We start from the raw sequence: 21,458 nt of genomic DNA on the forward strand, positions 1-21,458 counted from the left end.
AATGCAAATTCTCAGCAGGGGTTCGAACCAGAAGAACCCCTGCTAGAAACACAAAGTCCCCTGAAAATCTTGAGGTCCATTTATAGGCACTTATGATAGAACACAGGAATAACTAACGACTCTTGTGGATAAGAAAAATTTCTCAGAGAATGTGATTTCTAAATAGAGACAGCCGTCTGTCTTTGCAGACAGAGGAAGGTAATCAAGGAAACGGGAGGAAGGGTGAACTAGAACAGGCAGTTAAGCATGAGAAGACCTAGAATGAAAGAACATAATAAAGAACTAAAGGTTTAATCTAGTTAGAATGCAGAGTGAGAGGCAGACAGTGTAAAAAAGTATTTAAAAAGCATGCAGCAATTCTTTTTATAAAAAGAAGATTTTATCTTAAGGACATTTACTCCACAGCTACAGTATAGGAGTCCATTGGGGAAATGGTACGCTAGCGCCACAAAAAGCAATTAAGGAAGCATTTCCAGTAATCTAAACGAGAGATGTTAATGGCCTACATTTTTAAAAAGTAGCAGTGAGAAAATGTAACGGAGTTGAATCAATAAGAACCGATGGGTAATGAAGGAGTAGTGTATACACAGTTGCAGATTACTATCATTTCTCTAGACCGACCAAGCGAAAGACACTACCACATTAAGGGAAAAGGTGGTGTTGAATATATGATGTCAGGTTTGGAGGAAGCTCAATTTTAGACATGTGCCACTGAGTCCACTGTGTGACACCCAAATGGAGATATCTAGTAAATGATCTGAAGCTCAAGAGAAGTCTGAGCTGGAGGTAATATATTTGGAAATCTATCAGTACAGAGATGGTAATAAAAGCCACAGGGGTGAGAACACCAAGAAACAGCAGGCAGAGTAAGAAGAAAGACAAAAACTGAAGTCTCAGTAGTGCCAAAATTAAGAAGGCCAGAGAAAGAAGAGACCTCAAAATCATAATGACCTCAAAATCATAATACAAGTACATAATATATTACTTAGAATTACAGAAATCAAATAATGCCAACTTTTATAGGCAAGGAAACTCTAAGACATTTTGCCCAGGATCATGCTGCTAGTTAAAAATAGTAACTAGGTAGTTACTATTTTTACAAAGGTAAAAATTTGTAAAAAATTTAAAAATAAAATTAAGGAAATGCTAAGCTTATAGATGTAAATGGGACAGTATTTTAAAAATAAAACCATTATCTAGTTATGACTGGTACACCAAACACTCTGATAATGTGAAATATTGTTTCATTTGACTTGGCACTTCACAGACATACGTGTGTTTTGAAATGTGTATTAAGAACCTAGGTTTTGATTGCAATCTCTTCAATCTCACTTCCTACTGTCATTGCCTGATAAACTATTAGCATGACTTTTTTCCTTCAACTAAAACTTTAAACAGAACAGAACAATCTTATGCTCTTTTACTTTGAGAACTTTTAAAGTAAGGTGCAAACACACAGAAAATTAAGGCCAAGGATAATGCAGGACAAGTGGAAAGCAGCAAGAAAAAAAAGGTTCAAATTTCTCCGGCTTAACATAAATGGTAAAAATTACAATACCTTTTCACTTCTAGAAAACACTTTCAAATCTTCCTGTGTGTCATTTTCTCTTCTATCCATCCTCAAGAACTTTCTCTGAACCAGTAACCCAATTTATACTTCTGTTGCAACCACACCAACACCTCATCAACCTAACTAAAACAATTTCAAGCCTCTTTTACCTCCATTCTTCAATTAAAATCCTATTATTCCCATTTCTCTGACTTAAGCTTAACAGAAATTAGTTACTTAAACCATTTCTTTCTTTTTTCTTCTTAAACCAATTTTTAAGGTATAAGTAAAAGCTAGCCCTCATCGTCACAGAAATACCAACAAAATAAAATTTCCAAATGGTCAAACTGCAGGCTACGGACAAGTGTCACAAGAAGGAAACATACCCAGTGTATTCCGAAATTAAATGAGAAGCTACCATTTTCAGTCATGACAGGATAACTGACAATGAATGACAGTCCTGCCATACAAAACTAGAAAACTGGGAAAAATATAGAAATGACTATTTTCAGACACTGGACAACAGGCAGGACAGGACTGTGATCCCTACGAGAGGACTAACAAATTAGGTAAGCCCCATGAGCAGGGAAACAAAACAGAGTTTGGGGAAGCTGAGGCAGCCAGACTTTGTGGAACAGAGCACAAAGAGGAACAAGCAACACAGAAAAAGACCTCCAGAAATACGTAAGTCATTTGCTGAATACTAAGCTGCAGATGCATAACATGAGACTACAGAATCGAACAAAAAACTATGAATGAACTACACACGAACAACTGCCTACCAGTGTCCTCACAAGACTAGGGTCGTTCAAGTTTCAACCAACCAGGAGACATCTTTGAATACCCAGTAGAGACACCAGAAAGGCTATCCCTAACTAGGGCTTGAGTATACGTCACTCTGGACTTCCCCTAGCAAAGCTAAAAGCACAGATCTGAAGATGATCAAGCTTATCTCCATGTCAACTAACAGCCTATCAGAACAAATTCCAACTTTTTTTTTTAAAGCCAAAAAATTCCAGACACTCGAGGACATACAGTCAGCTATCTGTATCAGCGGGTTTCACATCTGTGGATTCAACCAGCTAAGGATGGAAAATATTTGGGAAAAACATTCTGAAAAGCAAAACCTGAATTTGCAGCACGCTGAGCACTATGGTGAATTCACATCAATAAAATGATGTGTATGCACACCCTGCTGTGGCCTCCAGCCATTTCACAGATTCTATGTATTTACATAGCATTAACATTGTATTAGGTATTATAATTTAGGGAGCCCTGGTGGCATAGTGGTTAAGAGCTCAGCAGCTAACCAAAAGATGAGCAATCCAAATCCACCAGCTGCACCTTGGAAACCCTATGGGGCAGTTCTACTCTGTCCTATAAGGTTGCTATGAGTCAGAATCAACTTGATGGCAGGCGGTTTTTTTGCGCATCTGAGTATTTTTGTATCCCTGGGGGTCCTGGAACTAATCCTCCTTGGATACTGAAAAATGACTATACTTAATACGCTCACCATCCAATCAAAAATTACTAGATATGTGAAAATTAAATCGTAGCACACCACAGAGAAGTCAGCCTACTGAGAAAGCCCTGAATGAATTACTAAATCCCTTCTGGCCACTTTCAAATCTTCTGTGTTAAAATCAGAGACCAAGGAGACAGAAGCAGCTTTCAATAATCATATAAAAGACAGGTAAACAGATCTCACTGAAGAGTAAGGGGAAAAAAATATATGAAAAGGTCTCATGACAGATCTTCCCATTTATTCTTAGACATTATAATATCTGGTGACATGAATCATCATAGCAATAGTACATACGGTATACTCTGCTTACTAATATACATTTTTTAGTCTACTATAAAAATTATTGAAGTAAAGTTCCTTCACATAAGGATTAAGCTTCCATTAGCCTAAAAATACTATATAAACGACAATTGTTTTAGATGGGTTTTATTGCTAATTAGTGTTCATACAATTTACAGAGAAACAACTCACATATACAGAATTTACATATCTGGTAACTTATGTGAAACATAGCCCCAAACCAAGAAACAAACAAGAAAACACACAACCACAAGAAACGCCGCACGCACTAATGCTCATGTACTCTAAGAGAAATTTCTCAGTGCGTCATTCAAGACTCATGAGACATAGTTGTCACACTTAGTTATTCTGACTTCCGAGTTAATGAAGAAAAAATGAAATTATAAGAAGCCACAGAACCAGCCATCTAATGTACATTCTCTACTCGTCTGGAGCAAAAGAGAAAGAAAGGAAACCAAAGACTCAAAGAAGAAATTATTCTACAGGAGTAATACCCCACATGAACCATGAATTCATGTATCTTGAGACCAGAAGAACTAGATGGTGCCCAGCTACCACTACCGACCACTCTGACCAGGGACACAATAGATGGTCCCAGATAGAATGGAAGAAAAATGCAGAACAAAACTCAAATTCTTAAAAAAAAGAGCCAGACTTACTCGACCAGTAGAGACCAGGGAAACCCCTGATAATGTCACCTTGAGACACCCTTTAAACTTGGAACTGAAGCCACTCCCAGAAGTTACCTTTAAGTTAAACAACAGTCAGCTCATAAAATAAACAATATCACCCGGGAGTACTGTGCTCTTTAAGAAAAAAAATCAACTATATAAGACTCAACAGTCAACATTTACCCTAAAGGAAAGATGAGAAGGTAAGGGGGTGTGGGGGAAGCTATATTAATGGAAACAGAAAAACCAGAATGGAAACAATGAGAATATTGACACATTGTGGAAAATGTAAGCAATGTCACTAAACAACACGCACAGAAATTGTTAAATGAGAACCTATTTTGCTGCGTAAACTTTCACCAAAAACACAATATTTAAAAAGAAAATAAAGCCATAGAACTTAGAAGCCAAATTATAAGAACATAGAAAGCAGCGTAGCTCAAAGTCACTTCACATAAAAGAAATCAGACCTACATAGTGATGACAGAAAAGTACCACTATATAATCTCTGTCAGCAAAGATGTTCCTGAATCAAAAAGCAAAGGTTAAATCATACTTGGGTACAAATATACTTGGATTACAGCAGAGAATCACATTTAGAAACCATCTACACTGATTAAAATGTTGGTATTCAAAGGAAAAGAATAAAGAATACACTGAATGTTCTGATTACAGGCAGTCCCTGGATTATGAACGTCCGATTTAGGGACAACTAACTTGTACTTGCCCTTTAACGTTAATGTAAATTTGCTCTCACTTTGAAACAACTGAACCAACTCCTACTCAGCTCCTACCTGCAACAAATTCTTCAGCACAGTTGCTTTCACTGCAAACCAAAAAAAAAAAAAAAACCAAACCCACTGCCATCGAGTCTATTCTGACTCATAGTGACCCTACAGGACAGAGTAGAACTGCCCCCATACAGTTTCCAAGGAGCGCCTGGTGGATTTGAACTGCTGACCCTTTGGTTAGCAGCCGTAGCTCTTAACCACTACACCACCAGGGTTTCCCCTTCACTGCATGTGCAGCTTAAATCACTGAAAAGGCTTCGAGCCTTTTGCCCTAAAGTAAGGTTAAATAAGAACCGTACGCACCTGTTCCGACTTACCTACAAATTTGACTTAAAGACAGTTAGGAACAAATCTTGTTCGTAAACTAGTGACTGCCTGTACTCTGCTTACAACCAGAAATTTTATACTTAATGCAGGTCCCCCCTCCTCTCATTAACCTTTGTGCCAAACTACCGGGGCCAATCTAGCTATTATTCCACAGCCTTTTCCAATGAGCTGAGAAGGTGCGCCAAGCCATGAGTTTTCCCTAGCAACCTCTGACTTTAATACAACTGCATTCTAAAAGCCCCAAACCAGACTGTTCTCTACAAATGATCTAAATTCTCTATTTGAAGTGAAGCTACAGCTTTAGTTGTTTTTAATTTTCCTGGTCTGTACAATGACAGTTATTCTTCAGACACGCTGACATGATGTTCTTTAAAACAATGAACATGAAAGTATTTCATCCAATAAATAAAACAGATTACTTACCTATAATGTTGATTCTATGACAGATAAAACCAGATAATCAAGACTACAATTACAAAGCTTAAGCTCAAGCTACAAAATTCTTGAAAACTGAGTACTCAAGACTCTGCTCCATGAGGGTTCTCAAGGTAGGAACCTAGAAGTTCAGGGAATAAGTCCTCATTCAATGAGATAACCAAGTGTAGTTCAAAGAGCATCAGACTATGAATCAGAAAACAAAAGTTCTGATCCTATCTCTACCAGTAATTCATTACCATACTTTAAACAAAAACTGTAAAAACCTTAGTTATGAGTTAGGATACCAGGGCTGTATAATGCCACCTATTCTGTCAACTTTCGAGTTCTGAAAAACCCTAAGAAATTGTAAATTATGACGCTCTATAAAATGTAAAATATAAAATTATCTTATGCAGGGCAGGATGACTCCTTTAGTGCCTTCTAAGCAAAACCCATCCCTAGTCCTGGGGTTTTTCTGCCCCCTTGCAAGAAATTATTTTCACCAATAGTAGAAGTAGGTTCTCAGGAAGTAAATCTATAAGTGCTGATAAGCATTTTCTCTACTCAGCTTCTGAAACTGATGAAAATATCAAATGATTCATAAACTATTAAATAAGCATGATGCAACAGAAGAGAATGTAATTGTTTAATGTGTAACATTTTTAGAGCCAAGTTTAAAACTGTAATTCTTGTAAATAATTTCTAATGACTTGAAAATCAGATTCCTACCTGAGACTACCTGAGCAATACTCTTAGACAAGCGGTAACTTTCTTACATTTTCAGTATCTAGAAATTTTAAAAAATTGGTATCAACATTAATAATCTGCTATCTATGTGTTAATATTAAGAATCTAGAAGCCCTAAATCTAACTTTTCACTTTCCATCTGTCCATGAAAAGTTACAATTAATATCAAAGATCCTTCAATGAATCTATCCAAGGTCCTTTAAATATAAATTTATTTACATATTCTTGCACAATGAGACTGCAAAGACAGCTGGGCCAAACCACATTTTCATTTGAAAATTTATTCTCCAGTGATAAGGTCTGGTTTGGAAAAAAAGCTCTGAACATTAAAGCCCAGGATGTGAAATCTTCCATACCTGGTCTCCCTAGAGCCAGAACTTCAAAATGGAAGAGATTAGTTTCAGCGTTTCATGATTCAAGATAAGCAGCAAAAGGTCAATTCCCAAACAGAAAAGGCAATCCACAGTTAAGTACCACGATCCCACTCAGGCAGGCAGTTTAGGCCACCTACAGTCACCAAGTATTATCTACATTAACAAGATGTATCAACCTTGAAGATCACGAAGCTGTGAAATAAACTTTTTTTTTTCCAGTCCCCTAATCTTTGAGAAGGCAGGTCTCGTAAAATAATCCACAGCTGAATCTTGCTAGAAAAAAGGTACTCTGTAGTCCTTTGCTCACAGTGGCATTCTCCATTTTGAAAAATATATGAAAGTATACTGTGGATTTAAGTACTAAGGAAAGGGGATGGTATCTAGAGGTTCAAAAGAGTAAGCACTTATATGCAGGGCTTTAAGCCTGTCCTGTACAGCTGGAACCCCTGCAGAGAATTTACACTTCTAACAAGTTCTCTGCTGAGAATCTGTGTTTCTACCCAGATACACTGACTCAGGAAGCCCTGATGGCATAATGGTTAAGAGTTCGGCTGCTAACCAAAACATCAGCAGTTTGAATCCACCAGGCCCTCCTTGGAAACTCTATGGGGCAGTTCTACTCTGTCCTATAGTGTCACTATTAGTTGGAATCGACTCGACAGCAATGGGTTTGGTTTTTTTTTTAATACTGAATCAGAATCTACATTTTAACAAGATCCTCAGGTGATTCTTACGTATAAGTTCCTGGGAACTTACTAAAAATGCAAACTCTCAGCAGGGGTTTATATGTGATATCCTTGCAAAAAAGATGGATAAATTATAGGCTGAATGCTAGGTGAGAAAGCTGCTTATTAAATAATCAATGTTAACTTAGAGGAGAGTTTCAACTCAAATGAAATCATTCACACTGGTTGAAATGAAATATGTTGGTATTCAAAGCTATGTCCTCCTGGCTCCTGATAAAGAACTATGCCCTGCTCAGTATTTTCTGTTAAAAACTTGTTTTTTAAACTATCAGAAAGTACTTATTCCCTATTAGTGGGGATATTCATTTTTAGGCTATGCAATGGCCTATCCCCAGTTTCAAAAGGCAGTTAATTATCTGGGTAACTTTTCCACCATGGGAAGATTAAGGAAGAGAAAACATACTTGATGGGGTGGGTGTCTGTGTGTACATGTGTGTATAAACCCAAAAACCAAACCCATAGCCGTCAAGTCCATTTCAACTCATAGTGACCCTATAGGACAGAGTAGAACTACCCCATATGGTTTCCAAGGAGCAGCTGGTAAATTTGAACTGCTGACCTTTTGGTTAGCAGCTGAGCTCTTAACCTCTGAGCCACCAGGGCTCCAACGTGTATGTATAGGGAGATAATGTAATACTCCATCTACCCCAAGCGCCTTTTAACAACATTTTCATACTGTCGGCAATTTATTTGAGCTTTAAAAGCACTAGAAAGGTATTGTGATGCTATTTTTTAAGATGACAACTTGGATAAGAAGAGCCAACATCATATCCAACCATCTCTTAGCTCTAGACAAAAAGCATAGGGATAGAGGCCTCGGGAAGGAGAGAGGGATTTTGCACAAAAGAGATTACATCTGACACCATAATCAAACACCTTCTCCCAATTTCTCTTAATCACTATGTTCATCAGGATGCTCCCTCCATCTCACTTCTCCCAATGTGCTTCCTTTGGGGGTTAAAAATTAGCAAAAAATAAATGTAAAAAAAAATTTTTTTTAAGTATCAAAAGGTGCTATCTTCAAAAGATTTGAAGCATGGCAAAAAACCAAGAACAAATGATTCATTTCATTCACTGGGTGCCCAAAGTCACCCAGTAGTTTGAGATTACTGTCCAAACAAAGCAGCCAACATTCAAATTCCCAAAGATACTGTATATTCTAAGGAACCCATGAAACTGTATTGCTCTCATCCCCAAAGGGTGATAAACATGGAACAACCTTTAAATGTTAATGGCCACTAACCTCTAGATAATTACTTTTTGGAACATCATTCTTTCAGAATCAACATTAGGAGAGCACTCACTAAAAAAAAGTAGCACTATAATGAACTGGAGCCCTGGTGGCACAGTGGTTAAAAGCTTTGTTACTAACCAAAAGGCTGGCAGTTCAAATCTACCAGCGGCTCCTCAGAAACCCTGTGGGGAAGTTCTATTCTGTCCCATGGGTTGTTATGAGTTGGAATTGATAGCAATGGGTTTGGTTTTGTAATGAATTACTGGAATAATATTTCCCGTGAATAAAAATAACCAGCCAAGCCTTAAGAGAGTATTTAAATAAAAATAAAATGCAAAGAACAGAACTAATAGACTATTATTTTGTAAAAATTCATATTTCTTAAGTTTTTGGAATTTCCTCAAGACATATGCTCTGCTTCCTTAAGCCTACAGATGATCAACTCTACTTTTAAAAACTGGTATTATACATTAATGGTAAGAACTCAAGTTATTTCTACTTAAAAAAACTTCATCTAAGAGTTGCTTTGATGTCTCAAACCAGATTTCAAACATTTCAAACACAAAAATGCTACCATCTTCACAGAAGCCAATTTATAAAATGCTTAGATAAAATGACCTGTCAATTAAACCCAATACTAAAATATTGCATAAAAAGAAGGAAAATTTCGGACAGACCTAGGCTAAAAGGCTACGTTATTGCCATACACAAATCTGAGCTATCTATAACGCATGGGAAAAAGACTATTATGTCTCACAAACAGGATCTGATACACTGATCTGAGACATACCAAGATCTGGCAGTTGTCATAACAAAAACAATATAGAGGTCTCTCAAATCAGAGTATTTTTATGCAGCCTACATAATCTGATTCTGATATTAATTCAAAAATCTACTGGGTAAAAGTAATAAAGGTGATCACCTATTTAAATGTCTTTGACTGTTGCTGTTCATGATATTTACAATGAGCACTATTTGTCTCAGTTCCTTTCAGGATTATTTACCTCCATAGTTAGTTCTGATTCATTTGTGTTTCTGCCCGGAATACTTTAAAGTAAATCTAAACAAAACTGTGAAAAACTTGAACACAATTCTTTATTTAAAGTGCCTTTATGGCAAAGATTGAGAACTGATAGTATTTTAAGTCTCCCCTTGTATTCAGTATTAGGAAAAGCTGTATCAAATGCTTTATGAAAACTATACTGCTAACTATTGCTAATATGCTAAGTACAATATACACCTGTCATAGCACTAACAAAGATACCTACTTCTCTAAGTAAAAGTCACAAAAGTCGAAGATAATGCATAAAGCACACATTTTTAAGTAAAAAATTTTAATTGGGAAATAAATATAAGTAACTAAGATAAAGAAGAGCTCTATAAAACGTATTTAAAAATTAAAAAAAAACATTAACTATGTTTCCACATGTCATTTCTACTACTAAGACACGTGAATTGTCAGAACTAGAAAAACCATATTGCTATACAGAAGAGAAATAAAGTGGGGTTTTAAAATTCTTCTTGTTTTGGAGGTTTTTTTTAAGAGTTGGGAAAATCATTATGTTAAACCTAAAATTTTACCTAAAGCCTTAATTTTAGCTGTAATAAAAATGCTATGAACAGATGGTTATAAATAGATACAGAAAACGTGGGGGATAATAAACAAAGCAGAATTCATGGTTACCATATTTACACATACTCTTTGTTGTGTTTCAGTGCCACATGATCTGATTCAAAGTAATAAACATCAGGATCATCGTCTTCCTCTTCTGCAATGTGCTGACTGGCACTCTCTTTGGCAGATGGCAAATGTCCAATATTGAGTCTTGCCTCTGAGGGCGGCTTACTTAGTCCTTCACTTCCATAATCTTCAGAGTCACAACATATCCCTTTTTCATTCTGGGAAATTTCATCAGGATTTGTGTGAGACTCACTTATATTATCACTAACAGCTGCATTTGTTTCATTGGGACTAAGATTATTCTCCTCAAATTGTCCATTTTCTCTGCAAGGAGAACTGTTTTTACTGGGACTACCTCTGGCAGGGGCCGCCCTTCGTGGTGAAGCTCTCAGGGTATAGCGATGTTCTTGAGGTTCTGATAAAGACATCATTTGAGCTGAAACGCAGTCTAGAACAGAGGATGGTTCTGGTTCTCCAGAGACTGGAACATTCTCAAGACTTGTGTCCAGGACGTTACTGATGTTTTCATTACATCGCTCTTTTGAGGCACTGCTATCTCCCACCACATCTACTTCCTCCTCAGAATCCCTTACAGATGACTGAATTTCAGAAAAGGGCCCTGTAGCTGGCTCAGCAGTCAGCTGGTTAGCATGTTCCGCAGGCAGGCAGGCAGCTACTATTTTGTGGTCCTCCAACTTTACCTGCACTTCTGAATTTGTGCAAGGCACGTTATGGTCTATATAACTGTCCTCCTTCCTATCAAGGAACATTGAAGTCTGGGTATCCGAATCCCCATTTTCAGCTACTGATTTTTCCTGCAACACATAGGAACCAGTGCTATTTTGTTTAGTGTTCCCATCAGGCTGACAGTCATCACAGTTTATAACAGCTGAATCACTGTCATCAACACCATTGACAGCCAAATAGCCTGTGATTTCTTCAACTACTGCAGATTTAAGTGGCCCTTCCTCACTGACATTCACCTTTTTAATTTCCCTTTTCTCACAATCATCCAGTATAAGACATCGACAAGCTCTTTTAGTCCCTTGAAAATCTGCATCATTGTCCACTACTGTGCTCCTCTGTTCTACTGACTCCTTGTCTGATTTTATAGGTGAATCTTCTTCTGAACTGTTTGGTGCTTCAGATCTAAGACAACGCTTAATTCTTTTTAAAACTGGAGAAACAGGTTCTGTTTGCCTTCGCTCACAATTTTCTACAGCCTGCCTTTCTATGTTATCCTTTTCTGAAGAAGAAAGTCCTCTTTTCCTAGGGCTTACCCATGATTCTCGAGCACTTTGCTGTTTTAAATCAGTGGTTCTTCCATTATTATTTCCTTTCTGAATTTGCACAGGCTCTGGTCTCTTCTTTGGTGATCTTGATCGTACTTGGGAATGAGAAGAGATTTCTTCAGGGTGAGCAATGCTACGATTCCTTAAAGTTCTACCACAAAAAGATTCATCCAAGCCGTTTAACCCCACTGTTGATCTTGTAACACGAGTAGATCGGGAAGCAGCCATACTATGGCAAGTCCCTACAATACGGTCATCATGATCCACTCATTGGGAAACCTTCAAAAATGTAAACAAAATAATGAGAAAAAGGTAATAGTTAATATACCTAAAACAAAAGTATAAAGCTATAATTTTTTAATCCAAGTAAAGCCAATATTAATAAATTTCATGATATAATTCATTTTACTAACATTCCCAATAATTATATTAATAACAACTAACACTTACATAGCACTTAATATGTTCTAAGAACCATTCCATGTGCTTTACATACAATAACTTACTTAAGTCTCACAACAACTCCCTACTTTAAAAAGAGAAAATTGAGACCCAGATAGTTTACATAACCTGTCTAAAATCACACAGCTGTTAAGTGGCAGGGCTATAGAGATCTTACTCTTATCCTGCCTTGCTGTATATCTGTCTCTCAGATACACAAGCAATGAGTGTCCAGAAAAGATCTATTTCAAAGATGGGATTACATCTTGGTTATTAAAATAATAATCTTGAGCTATTATGGCAGCTATATTATAGAAACTAGCCCCAAAATTTTTCATTTTCTCCCAAAACGTTCCTGGGAGGTAGAAAGGTACACTCTGCTTTTTAAAATCACTCTTATTAAAATGAGTTTCAGGTAAAATCCCTTAACAACAAACTATGTGGCATCAAAAAAATTTTTGTTGCAGTGGAATTTTTGTAACTATGTAGATGGATCCAGTTTGCACTGGCAAACAGCAGAGCCAAGCCTCCCTAGTCTCTAGAAGTGAAACCATAAATTATCAAGTAAAAGGAAGTATCTAAAGAGGATAGATGAAAATGAGAAAGAAGCTCTAAAGCAAATACGTATATTTAAGAAATCAGAAGACACGTATAACCCCACCCTTTCCTTCTTTGAACTTCTGTGTATCTGTGTATGCTACTGTTTTAATGAGTGGTTTGGGAGATGAGCAGGTTTTCTAGTGTGGATGTTTGGTGTTTCAAGGACAAAAATGGGAGGGAAATCGAAAAGTGACCTGATTGATCCATTTGGATAAACTCCTCTTTGAGTAGTTTAGTGATATTTTCAAAGGTCTCTCCCATCTCCCATAAAGGAGCTATTAACATTTCAAGTGTCCATTTCTCTGCTCCTCTTCTATGTAGCGTTCACAAGATGCTTTGTTACTTACTGCCTAACTTGGAATGGGGTTCAGGATGGTTAGAGAAAGAGGTTAATAATGGCTGTGGTGCAAAGCTTCACAGTACCCTCCTCCTCCCTTTCGCCATCTTTCCCTCAGCCTCCCTCTGGAGTATAATCCTCCAAAAGCCATTCTACCCCTCCAAATCAAACACAGTCTCTCCTTTGCCTCATTAGAAGTATCTAATAGTGGAAAGGCTATGAAGAACTATGGAAGACAAAGCAACACGCTACCACATTTTTTAAAAAAGAGACATTAAAGAAAACTGACTAGCTGTTCCTGCCTACAAACAACTGAAGTGAGAAAGTGTCCTGTAAAATATGTAAGTTGGTTAAGCTGAGTTTTGTTTCAGAGCATGGCAAATTTTTTTTTTTTAATTTTTAAAACCTTACAAGATACACAAAACTAGTTCTGAGAATTCCATAGCGATCAATGAACAGTAAGTACAAGACACTGATCCAAACTTAGGAACATATTTTTTACTGTAATCTTTTACTGTTTTGGTATTCATTTGAGCAACCTGACTTGTAATTCTCTTTTGCTAAAATCTTGTAATCAAGCTTACACTGTACATATTTTTATTCACAGGTAACAAACTGTATTTCCTATAGATTTCTACTTTTAGTTATACAATGTTTATGTGAAATTTTGAATGATGTTTCAAAAGGGCAAACTGAAAAGATTTAAAGCAATTTACTTGTTTTCATGTCTGGACCTCTCAAATTTGAAGATTATTGATTTTTAAATATTAAATACCTATGTAAATGTACAAAGGAAACATAATAACTAATTTTACGAGTAAACTTTATTTACAAACTTTAACATCAATATTTTTAAATGTATACCTTAGTTATATTCATAATTTAAATGTATGGTTCAACAATAATATTAGTAAGAGTAAAAGCTTATAAACACAAAAAAGAATCTGTGATTCTTTACTTTTTGAAACACAAAATCAATTAAGGGCATAAAAACCTCTTATATGATTCTTAACTCTAATAACAAGCATTCCTAGCCCTTCTTTTCTTTCCACATCAAACTGAGTAAGAGCGAAATCTCTGCCTTGTGGCATAAACTTTCTAAGGAGAGGCTACTTTGGATGCAACAGATCTACTGGTGGTAGTAACAACAGTACCCAGAACTGCTTATAAAGACTGTGTGTGTTTATTCCCTATACATCATTACATAATACCACCTATAATGGTGGCCTATTTTATCTCTTCACCATTTCAGTGATTAAAATATCAAAATACGGATTAATGCAAAAGATTAAACCTTTTTTTATTTCTTTTGCCCAAAAATGTTTTTATTCCATTTGACAACTACAAAGTCCAAGTTTTAGGGTTCTCAAGTCCTGTGCTATTAGCTCATATTTAAAGTGAATCTGTTTTATAACAAGAACCCTTTTGATACCTTACACTTTTGGAACTTAAAACATGGCCAAAAATTAGTATCATGGGTATCACCTGTAATCAGATTCCTAGGTGATTCATACGCACATTAAAATTTGAGACATACTGCTTTAGACTACTGTACCCAAACATCGTTTTAATAAAATAATACAGTCATTAAGTTTCAAACTAAATTAGTCCTATTGATTGTATACCTTTTAATTCCTTACTTAATCCTAACAATAAAAAATTTAAAATAAAGCCATGATTCATCTGGCTAAGGAAGTACCAAATAGAGGACTATTTGAAAATCTCTTAGCTGAAATTAACGTACTATATGCACTTAACGTAATAAATTGGTTAAAACCGTAAAGGTTAGCATTGAATAAAATTTTAATACTTCTTCTTTTGATATTTTTTTCTTCCGTTCTAATCTTTTCCTTCACATCTTTTCTATTTTGGATAGACATATATAAAGATACATACATTTATAGCTATCTAATAAAGTACAAAATTCAACGATCATAAAGGAACTTAAAATGTCCAGATTATCTCAACCAACTCGCCACACTGTTTTGTCATGCTTGGCAAAGTATTACAGACTAAAGCAGTTGTCTTCCTCATTTTAGTTGCATAAAACATAGTTACTGAAGAAATCCAGTAAAGAGGTTTGGAGCACAAAATTATATTCCTGCCAAATAAAAAGATGCTAGAGGAATAGAAATGAATTCATTTACAAACTAAGTATCTCAGAAAATACTCCTGCTGGTTAACAAAGCAGGAGGCATGTGGTGAAAATCTTGGCCAGCATCATTTGGAACTGAAAATCCAATCACTCTAGTTTTTGAATTAAGGAAAACCATTATCTAACACATTCATATGGGCAAAACCCAACCTAGTATCTGAACTGAAGTTTTACTATACATGATCCACGAATAATGAGCAGAACTTTCTAGAACAGAGAGGGAAGAGAATATGATCAATCACCAGAGTTGAACAGACTCCTTTCCTCTCTTCTCCACTCTAATAAGTTTTCATCCTATTAGACAGAGGATGTGTCTGAAAAGAGCCAGTCAACCAAATTTCAGTCTGCCCATCCATATTAAGCCCAAAATTCTATCTAAAACTCCAACATTCCATCTCCTTATTTACTGCTGAGCTCCCCACTCCCAAATCTGAATTTACTTTTACCTCAAATCTAACTAAATGATTCTGAAACAATACCTATGAATATCTGAATCAGTTACTATGTTCCAAATCAGAATAAACTCACACCCCCTGTGATCACATCTACAGGACTGCAACAGTAAGAACTGAAAATGGTAACAAGTATTGAACTAAAAAGATCACATCTACAGAGCTGCAACAGTAAGAACTGAAAAGGATAATAAGTATTAAACTAAAAAGATTACATCTACAGAGCTGCAACAGTAAGAACTGAAAAGGATAATAAGTATTAAACTAAAAAAGCCCTTCTAATAAAATATTGCTCCAGCTATTACTTAAGGAAAAAAAAAAAAACCCTCAAAAACAGATTTCAAAGACACTTTGAAATCTATAACCTTTTATTCCTGCTACAATTACCAAAGTGGTATGAGAAAAAGAGAATTGAGGAGCTGGCAATTCCCTGTTGACATCAATGTTCTAGCTGATACATAATATTCAGTTTTATGAAATGAACAATGTTTAGGAAACTGGTCATGATACCCATTTATATATTCACATAGAAAAACCAAAGTGAAAGGAAAAAAAAGCAAGAACAACTGGCAAGTGTCGCCAACATGATTCTTTTTCTAGTTGTCTAGAATATAAAACTTCTTACAATCTTCCACTGTTTGGGAGGGACCCCCCAAACATTTAATAATATTAAGACTATGCTTATCATATATTTTAAAGAATTACTTCAGTTGTGCAATTACCATCATACTTAAAGGTTAAAAGTAGGAGAATGAAACCTGGAAATCCACCTATGCCATTCAACTTAAGGTTCTTAATATTCGCCTCTTTGAAGTCTGGGAACTCTATTATTTACTGTCTTACCTAAAAAGATCTTTCTTGCCTACTAAGAGTGGTGGACAGATGACAGATAGAGCTGCATGAATATATAAAGACAAATGAGGAAAAACAGAAGTCAAAGAATTTCATAACGCCCATTGAGTCAAAAATACTTAAGGTGGTAACGCCCTAAAGATTCCAATGTACTCAATCACTGCATTTAACCTGTTGAGAAAACAGTAGGAAAATATTTCATCCCCTAACCCATTCCCTATAGCTCCACACTCCTATAAACAGCCAGCAGAAGACCAAGTACAGAAAAATAACAAGCCCCCCACCCAAAAATCAAACTGTAGTTGTCTTTACTACTCGCAAAACTAAATGACTTACCTGTACAACCAAAGATCTATCATTGTGGAAATATTATCTCTTTTCTTTATATCCTGAAGGAGTTGGAGCTATGATCTAGAATAAAGCTTAAACATCAGGGTTTCAGACTTTCAGCTTCAGCCATGGAGAATACTAGAACCTCTTAAATTCCTTTCTTTAAAAAAAAAAAAAAAAAAGAATTAAAGAAAAAAAAAATAACTTATGCTAATAGATTTACCCCTTCTATAATAAGAGGAAATAGCAGGTAATAGGATATATGTTCATAGTGACATCTTTGGTACTTCCTGGTAACTACGTAACCTTAGGAAACCCTGGTAGTGTAGTGGTTAAGAGCTACGGCTATTAACCAAAAAGGCTGCAGTTCATATCTACCAGGTGCTCCTTGGAAACCCTACAGGGCAGTTCTACTCTGTCCTCTACATTGATAATGAGTCGGAATCAACTCGATTGCAGTGGGTTTTTGATGTAACCTTAGAGATACTAAGAATCTGGAATAGGATTTTTACAAACCCAACAAAAACAAACCAAAAAGAGTTTGAAATACACCAAACCAGACACCAAACCAAACCTGTTGCCACTGAGCCAATTCTGACTCATAACGACCCTATAGGACAGAGTAGAGCTACCCCATAGAGTTTCCAGGGAGTGGCTGGTGGATTCGAACTGCCAACCTTTTGGTTAGCACCCGTAGCTCTTAACCATGCCACCAGGGCTCCTGAGATACACAAATACTTTACAACTATTCAACATCACTATGAGTCAAAATGTGACTCAGTTATTTTCTAAAGTTTGCTCTAGGACAATTTTTTTAGGTGACCCAAAGATTGCCCTTGATAAGACTTTTCAGAATCTATAATCTCCTACTCTTACACTAGAGGCCTTCCCAAAATTTGGACTTGCAAGTATGCAGAACTGGGGACTAAACAACAAAAATCATTTAGCTTATATACACTGAAGAATCAACCAAGTCTTCTATAGTTACAGGATAACCTAGATGCTTATTAAAGTGCTACAAGACTCAATTATAAAAGGTAATTTCTATTATTCTTGCCACACAGGTTTTCAACAAGGACAGAAACAATAAGGATTTTCTGTTTTAGTACCCAGATAGCCAGAAATTTTAATTAACCTAATTACATTCTATTCTTTGGACAGTCTAGTTAATTACAGTTTTACTTTATAATAATATAATGTGATATACTTTTCAGAGAATGTACAATCTGGTTAATTGAATTATTATGAGTCTCCATCTGGAAACAAGAAGGAACGCCAGGAAAAAGACTGGTAAGACATTTATGATGGAAATTGTCACTTTATTATAAACATAAAATCAGATATTCTAAAAGTGACACTATTTTTGGTAAAGTCACAATTTGAAGACTGATTCAATTATAATACTTTGTAAACTAGAGGTATGGCCTGGTAAAAAGAGATTACTGTTTTAGTCAGCTAGAAGAGAAACAGGGCTAATATCTCTAGATGCAACATCTCCCACACATACCTTGAAAATAGTTGGAAAAAAAAAAAAGCGAAAGGTAGGAAAATTGTCTAACTATTTAATACTACAATATAAAAATGTTTGTTCTATATTAACATGGAGAGGGAGCTCAGTGAAAACATAACCCTATAAAAAGAAAACCTTGACTTAAAAATTTATACTTCTTGTAACAAAGACCACAACTGACAACCCCTTTGGACTGAAAACCTTTCACAGCCATTGCAAAACATTACATTCTATAGTGTGTGGTGACTGCGGAAGCAATCACAGAGGAAAAATGGAGAATCCATAACTTAAAACGTGTCTCTAAGCATATATGGATATGCCCATCCTAATACTCTAGCCTAATCCATTCTAGTCTGCCACATTGCTCCCTTATTTGGATAATCTGGATGTCCCAATAGACACATCAGCCATTATGATATTTATCAGGTAACAATATCTGCAACCGTTATTTGTTAAGAATTGATGTTTACAACTGAGTTCTACTAATATTAAGATAGACAGGATCCTGTAAATGAGTTTCTTAAAGGCCTGATATACTGAAAAAAGAAACCCTAGTCAATAAAAACTTCTACTAATTACTTCTACTAAACTAAAGCCCACTTGGCCTTAATTAAGATTATATTTTTTTCTTACCTTTTTATAAGTGTTTCGCCTAGTATTTGATTCCCAAGCTTCTGCATTTATCTGTCATCATTGTTAATATCCATGTTACATTGAGACTTCAGGTATTAATTACTTATATGGTTGTACTAGCACAACTTGATATCTGTGAAGGGAAACCACAATATAGTCACTATGGATGTGTTACTGCTTACGTATTTTCGGGTAAAAGAGACAATATTTCTAAATACTTATATAACACACTTCATTTTCTAATAAATTTCACAATTCCTTAAACTTAGTTATAAAATACATGTTATCGTCAGATTAAGATGATTTACTAACACTTACAAATTCTTCTCAGAGCAACGTACCCACAATTTTTCAAAATTTAATTCTAAGTTATAATTTTTACAAATTTAAGACCTCCTTAGATCTTCCTTTTCTGACTACCAATGTAGATATACCTCATATTCCAGAAGTCTATAATTGTTCAGACGTCAACAGTAAAGTACTTTCTTTGTACTTTAGACTATCAGGAAATGAATTTATAATGCTTAAAAATGCAGTAAAAAAGATAATGCCTTTCTCTTAAATATCGCTTTAAAAGTTTCAATATCTTTCCATTTTTTTGCTTTGCTTAGATTATATCCCTCTCTAGGGCTAATTTGTCAAAAAGTACTTTGGAAATTGCAGTGCAACAGGTTTCTTTATATATGGACTTTCTGGCCCTGGGTTTGTAGTTCTAGAGCAAATCTTGCAAAAGGATTGGACAGGTTACTATACAAATAAGGTACATAAAAGTCATGTACGGATTAGACAATTTACTATGCAAACAGGTGGATAAAACCCTTGCAGGGACTGGATAATTTACTATGCAGATAAGGTACCTGCAGCCTACCAAGGGGATTGGTCTGTCTGTGGTCTTGGTAGGAGGAGTAGGCTTTTAAAAGAACCAACTCCACAGAGGTTGGGAGTGGGACCTCACTACCATCAAGAAGAAGAACTAGCTGGAAGTGGAGTGCATCCTTTGGACCCAGGGTCCCTGCGCTGAGAACTTCCTAGATCCAGGAAACAGAGAAAGCTGTAACACTGGAGATGGTGCAAGACATCACAAGCAGCAAAAACTAGGAGACCAGCACAAGACAGCTGTGGTGTGTTTTCCAGCCCAAGAAGTGAGACGGCTGCAGTGGGCTCACTGACCCTCCTTCAGGTAGGAGGCTTGGGGGCAGAGTAGGATGTGTCTGAGCACTTGATGGCAGAGCCAGAAGAGCTATAACATTTGCCCAAGTTGGCATCTGTGGCAGAAGCCCAAGCGCAGCCCATCTGCAGACATGGCCTAGAAGGAGCTAAGAGCTGACTTGGTCGGAGGCTGTCCTAATTAACAAACTATATCCTGTCGCCTGAGTTGTTCCTGTTACTTCCAAATTGATCCTGATCCAGAACTGTAACCTGTTACTTCCCTAATAAACCCCAAAATAAAGGATGGTTTGTGAGTTCTTTGTGGCCACTGCAACAAATTATCGAACCCAGCAGAGAAGTGCAGAGTGCTGTGGGAAGGACAGCTTGGAGAGTAGAGATATGTCTGATCTCTACTGCACAGGAATCAGCTCTGGGCTGATGCTGGTTCTTCTCCTCCCTCCTTGTGAAGTTAGAGGACTTCTGACGCTACTACATTCAAGAAATGAACAGAAAATTCATGTGATTTTAAATAAATGGAAGAATTTAAAATAAAATTAAAGATGCAACTATACAAACATTCGCTAAAAGTAAGCTTCTTAAAAACATGGGCTTGGTTGTTAATTTGCCTCCGAGAAACATATCCACATCTTTACTATCATGCTGAAAACCATTATATAAAATTCTAAGTTATTTCAACCAATTTATCAGTGGAAAAAATGAGCTTTCAAAGCGTGTCCATTATATATATCAAAGAAAGAAGCCTATGAATGGCATTCTAAAATCATTCACCATGGTGTGCATTCCAAATTTCTACATAGCAAGAAAGAGTAAAAATCTATATGGAAAATGCAGATAACCTTACACCTCTTTTGTAGTTTGAGTTGTCGAGCTGCTTTATCTTAGTGAGAAGTTTAAGAGAATAGTCAAAGAACAGGATGGTGCCCGGCTACCATTACTGAAAGTTTTGATCACAGATTCTATAGAAGAATTGTGATCAAAAGGGAAAAATTCAATCAGAATTTCGAATTCTCATAGAATCCAGACTTTCTGGATAAACCGTCCGAACTACTGCCCTAAGATAATCTTAAAACCTTAAACCAAAAATATCCCCTTGCGTTTTCTTTAAACCAAACAACAGTTTCGCTTAACTAGCAGAGAATGTCTACCTTGAGCATTGTGCTTTTTGAAGAACTACCTATAGGAGATCAAACTAAAAAGAGCAACTCAAAAGACTGGATAGGAAACTTAGCGGGCAGCGGGTTTGTATTAATGGGGGAAGAAGAATTCAGCAAAGGAGGGTGAGAATGGCTGCACAACTTGAAGAATGTAATCAATGTCAATGAAT

General features: G+C 36.2%; 1 protein-coding gene across 7 annotated transcripts in view; it reads right to left on the minus strand.

Moving 5' to 3' along the window:
* Positions 1-21,458, minus strand: part of ZZZ3 (zinc finger ZZ-type containing 3) — a 115,331-nt gene that overhangs the window by 38,482 nt on the left and 55,391 nt on the right. For 3 of the 7 annotated variants that reach the window (XM_023549463.2, XM_064282139.1, XM_023549464.2), the window contains exon 2: positions 18,965-19,097. In XM_023549463.2, coding sequence (XP_023405231.1) covers positions 18,965-19,011 — 47 coding nt within the window. In that variant the 5' untranslated portion in view covers positions 19,012-19,097. Of the gene's footprint in view, positions 1-10,380; positions 11,934-16,827; positions 16,982-18,964; positions 19,098-21,458 lie in introns of those variants that run through there. The other 4 variants (XM_023549462.1, XM_023549460.1, XM_023549465.1 and 1 more) reach the window with 3 other exon arrangements.

This window comes from Loxodonta africana, chromosome 3 (genome assembly GCF_030014295.1).
Source record: "Loxodonta africana isolate mLoxAfr1 chromosome 3, mLoxAfr1.hap2, whole genome shotgun sequence".
NCBI classification, from domain to species: Eukaryota; Metazoa; Chordata; class Mammalia; order Proboscidea; family Elephantidae; genus Loxodonta; species Loxodonta africana.